Source organism: Lineus longissimus, chromosome 4 (assembly GCF_910592395.1).
Source record: "Lineus longissimus chromosome 4, tnLinLong1.2, whole genome shotgun sequence".
NCBI lineage: Eukaryota > Metazoa > Nemertea > Pilidiophora > Heteronemertea > Lineidae > Lineus > Lineus longissimus.
Window position 1 is genome coordinate 14423273 of NC_088311.1, and position 3609 is coordinate 14426881.

The following is a 3609-nucleotide window of genomic DNA, read 5'->3' on the forward strand; positions in this document are numbered from 1 at the left end:
ATACTCTTCGGAGCTAATCAACCAGAAATCACACGGCCAGTAGAGGTCATTCCCACAAAAGAAGATGGACCCTACGCTATGCGGACCAAGATCGGCTGGACGCTACTCGGACCTGTTCAGAGGGGCCGGATGAATATTGCTTCAAAGCCTCTCCACAGACTTACCGTTGAAGAACTGAACAACAACATGAATGCTCACTTCAGCAGAGAATTTGATGACGGACCACAGGGCGAATAGATTCGTATGTCCAGAGAGGAAGAACGCTTCATGACTAAGCTGCGAGGAACCACCGCCTACACTGGAGAACGATATCAGGTTCGCTTACCGCTGAAGGATCAACTTCCAGCAGTTCCAGAGAGCAGACCAATGGCTGAACGTAGATTATCTGCAGTGTTGAAACGAATGAAAAGAGACAAGAACTATGCGACTGCTTATCAGAGCCAGATGAATGACCTTAAGAAAAAGAGATACATCGAACGTGTTCCAGAGAATGAACTTGATGTAAAAATCAGATGGTATCTACCACATCATGGTGTAATCAGCGAGAGAAAGCAGTCCAAGTTGCGAATCGTGTTTGATGGTTCAGCTGAAATTGATGGAATTTCAATCAACAACCTGTTGATGAAAGGGCCAGACCTGACAAACAGGCTAGACGGAGTACTACTAAGGTTCAGAGAGTACCCAGTTGCCGTTAGCAGTGACATTCAAGCCATGTTCCACCAGATACAAGTACCGCCAGAAGATCGAAATTGCTACCGATTTTTATGGGTCGATGACCAAGGCCAGATTGAAGATTGGAGGTGGACAGTACATCCTTTCGGATCGAAACCTTCACCAGCCATAGCATGCCATGCGTTGAACCACGGGTTGGAAGAACAGGCTGATGACAGAACAAGAGAGAGTTGTATTGCTGCTAAACAGACATTTTACGTTGATGATCATCTCGACAGCTTCATAGACACTGAAAGGGCAGTAAAACACGTTAAATGTGTTGACGAGACATGCCAACGCTCAGGATTCCTGTTGAGAAAATATGCCAGTAATCATCCAGAGATCATCAACTGTATACCGCAGGATCGCCACGTTGAAATTGGGAGTGAAATTAGCCTAACAGAAGATTGTAAAGAGATGCCAACACTTGGTATGAACTGGAAGCCTGAGAGTGACAAGTTGACTTACCGAGCTCCAGATCTTAAGGAAGTTAAAACCAGACCCGAGCTTTTGTCAAACATGACGAAGCTGTTTGATTTTTTGGGGTTGGTGTCACCATGGATACTCAACTGTAGATTAATTGTACAGAACCTGTCAAGGCTGAAGCTAAATTCGGATGACCCTGTACCAGAAGATGAACTTCGAAAGTGGATCAACTGGAGAGATGGAACTCATGCAGTCACGGAGATAGAGTTTGAGAGATGTGTGACCACTTATACACCTGGACCACACGATGAACATCAGCTACACGTGTTCGGCGATGCATCCGAAAGAGCACATGGTGTAGCAGCTTACATTAGCACCCAGAGTGAGGATGAGATTGACTCCAAGCTGATCTACGCTAGATCCAGAGTAAATCCGCAAAATTAATTGGACAGATAGCACGATTGTCCTTGAATACCTCCGAAATGAGACCATTCAAACCTCAGTCTTTCTCAGAAACCGAGTTGGGACAATCTTGACTCTCACCAGAGTCGAGGATTGGAGGCATGTACAAGGCAGAGAAAACCCAGCTGATATTGCATCAAGGGGCGGGACAGCCCGGGATCTAAGATCAAGCCTATGGCAACATGGGCCAGAGTTCCTGCGACTGCCTGAGGAGATTTCAGTAAATCGCATAGAGGGACAATCAGCAGCAGACAAAGGAGCAGATCACACCATTTCAGTACTGAATAGACTATCCGATTGGGAAAGGATCCTAAACCTTGTCCAGTGTATGCTGAAGCCTTTCAACCCTGAGGATGAGGTTTCAACAGCTGATGCTAGAATTCATGCCAAGGTTGCAGTCCTGAGAACCATTCAACGAATGTACTACAGTGCGGAGTTACAGAGTCTGCGTGAGAAATTGACAACTCCAAGATGCAGCAAAATTCGTAAGTTATGCCCAGAGATCGACAAAGATGGCTTACTTCGCGTCGGGGGAAGATTGAACAACAGTCTGCTACCACATGAGGGAAGACGACCAATCATACTGACAGGTGGAGAGCCATTGGTCCGAAAACTCATCCGCAGGATCCATTGGATGGAAGGCCACGTCGGAAGAAATCATGTGGTTTCATCACTGCGAGAACGATACTGGGTCACGGGAGTCACAGTAGCTGTCAAGCAGGTTTTAAAGGATTGCGTGTTATGCAAGAAATACCAAGCAAGACTCCAGACTCAGAAAATGGGAAACCTACCTATCGACAGAATATCTGCCACAAGAGCTTTCGAGAATTCGGGAGTCGACTACTTCGGACCGTTGGAGGTGAAGATATCAGGTCGTTTGTACAAACGGTACGGAGTACTCTTTTCATGCAACTATACTAGAGCCATTCACTTGGAGCTGACTCGAAAGTTGGACACTCAGTCGTGTCTCTTGGCAATCAGCCATTTCACGAACCGCCGGGGGAGACCAAGGAAACTCAGATCCGATAATGGAAGTAATTTGATTGGAGCTTCCAAGGAGCTGAAACAGGACTTACTTAAATTGAACAAGGAGTTGCGGCTCCAAGAAAAACTAGCAAAGGAGGAGATTGACTGGGAATTTAACCCCCCTCTTGCAAGTCACTTTGGAGGACACTATGAACGGCAGATAAGATCGGTCAGAAAGATTCTATATGGACTAATGAACAAACAACGATTGGATGAGGAGGAGATGCAGACAGTTATGGTGAAAGCAGAGTGGATCATGAATAGCAGACCACTAACCGCATGCAGCGCTGCTGACACTTCGGTCGTCGCAATAACTCCGAATCATTTAATGGGATTGAACACGGTGGAAACAGACACTAGTGTAACTGAGGAAAGTGACATGTACCGAGGAAGATGGAAACGCGTGAATTACGTGACTGACCAAATCTGGAAGCAGTTTAACAAACTGTATGTTTTATCATTGCAGGAGCGAAACAAGTGGCAGGATGCAAAATCAGACCTGCAACAGGACGATATCGTTGTGCTACAGGACACTTCAGTTGGTAGAGCCTATTGGCCAGTTGGTAGGATCGTGAACATTCACAAAGGAAGTGACGGTCATGTTAGATCATGTGAAGTTCGCACTCAGAATGGAACCTACCGTAGACCAATCACCAAGTTAGCCAAACTGCTGGAAGCAGAGGACTAAGTTCAGCTTATGGAAAGATACAGTGACTTTGTGTAGAATTCGATTACTTCGTTCGTTGCGCTTTAGAACCTAACGTGTACTATCGCATTAATTCTTTGGACTGAAAATTCAAGGAGTTCTAGTTGTGTTGATGAGCAAAATCAGATGCGCTATTAAGTTCAGGAGATTTCTTTTTCATGTGTTTCATAGTTCGCGTTAATATTCTATTTAGAGGACCCGTTAAATATAGTTAGTTACTAGTCTTCGTACACTCTTTTGGACTTGTAAATCCAAACGCAGTCGGATTTAAGGTGCCG

At 45.3% G+C, this 3609-nt stretch overlaps 2 protein-coding genes across 2 annotated transcripts; both read left to right on the forward strand.

The window, feature by feature from the left end:
* The first annotated feature begins 243 nt into the window (after positions 1 to 243).
* Positions 244 to 1581, forward strand: LOC135486752 (uncharacterized). The gene has a single exon (XM_064769849.1). The coding sequence runs from the start codon at positions 244 to 246 to the stop codon at positions 1579 to 1581; it is 1338 nt and encodes a 445-aa protein (XP_064625919.1).
* A 346-nt stretch (positions 1582 to 1927) lies between these two features.
* On the forward strand, positions 1928 to 3313 carry LOC135486753 (uncharacterized). The gene has a single exon (XM_064769850.1). It carries the CDS (start codon positions 1928 to 1930, stop codon positions 3311 to 3313), a length of 1386 nt encoding a protein of 461 aa, XP_064625920.1.
* The last annotated feature ends 296 nt before the right edge of the window (positions 3314 to 3609 follow it).

What these genes read in the sequence shown, in the direction of transcription:
- LOC135486752 (XM_064769849.1), top strand. Translation starts at nt 244, where the DNA reads ATGTCCAGAGAGGAAGAACGCTTCATGACTAAGCTGCGAGGAACCACC.
- LOC135486753 (XM_064769850.1), top strand. Translation starts at nt 1,928, where the DNA reads ATGCTGAAGCCTTTCAACCCTGAGGATGAGGTTTCAACAGCTGATGCT.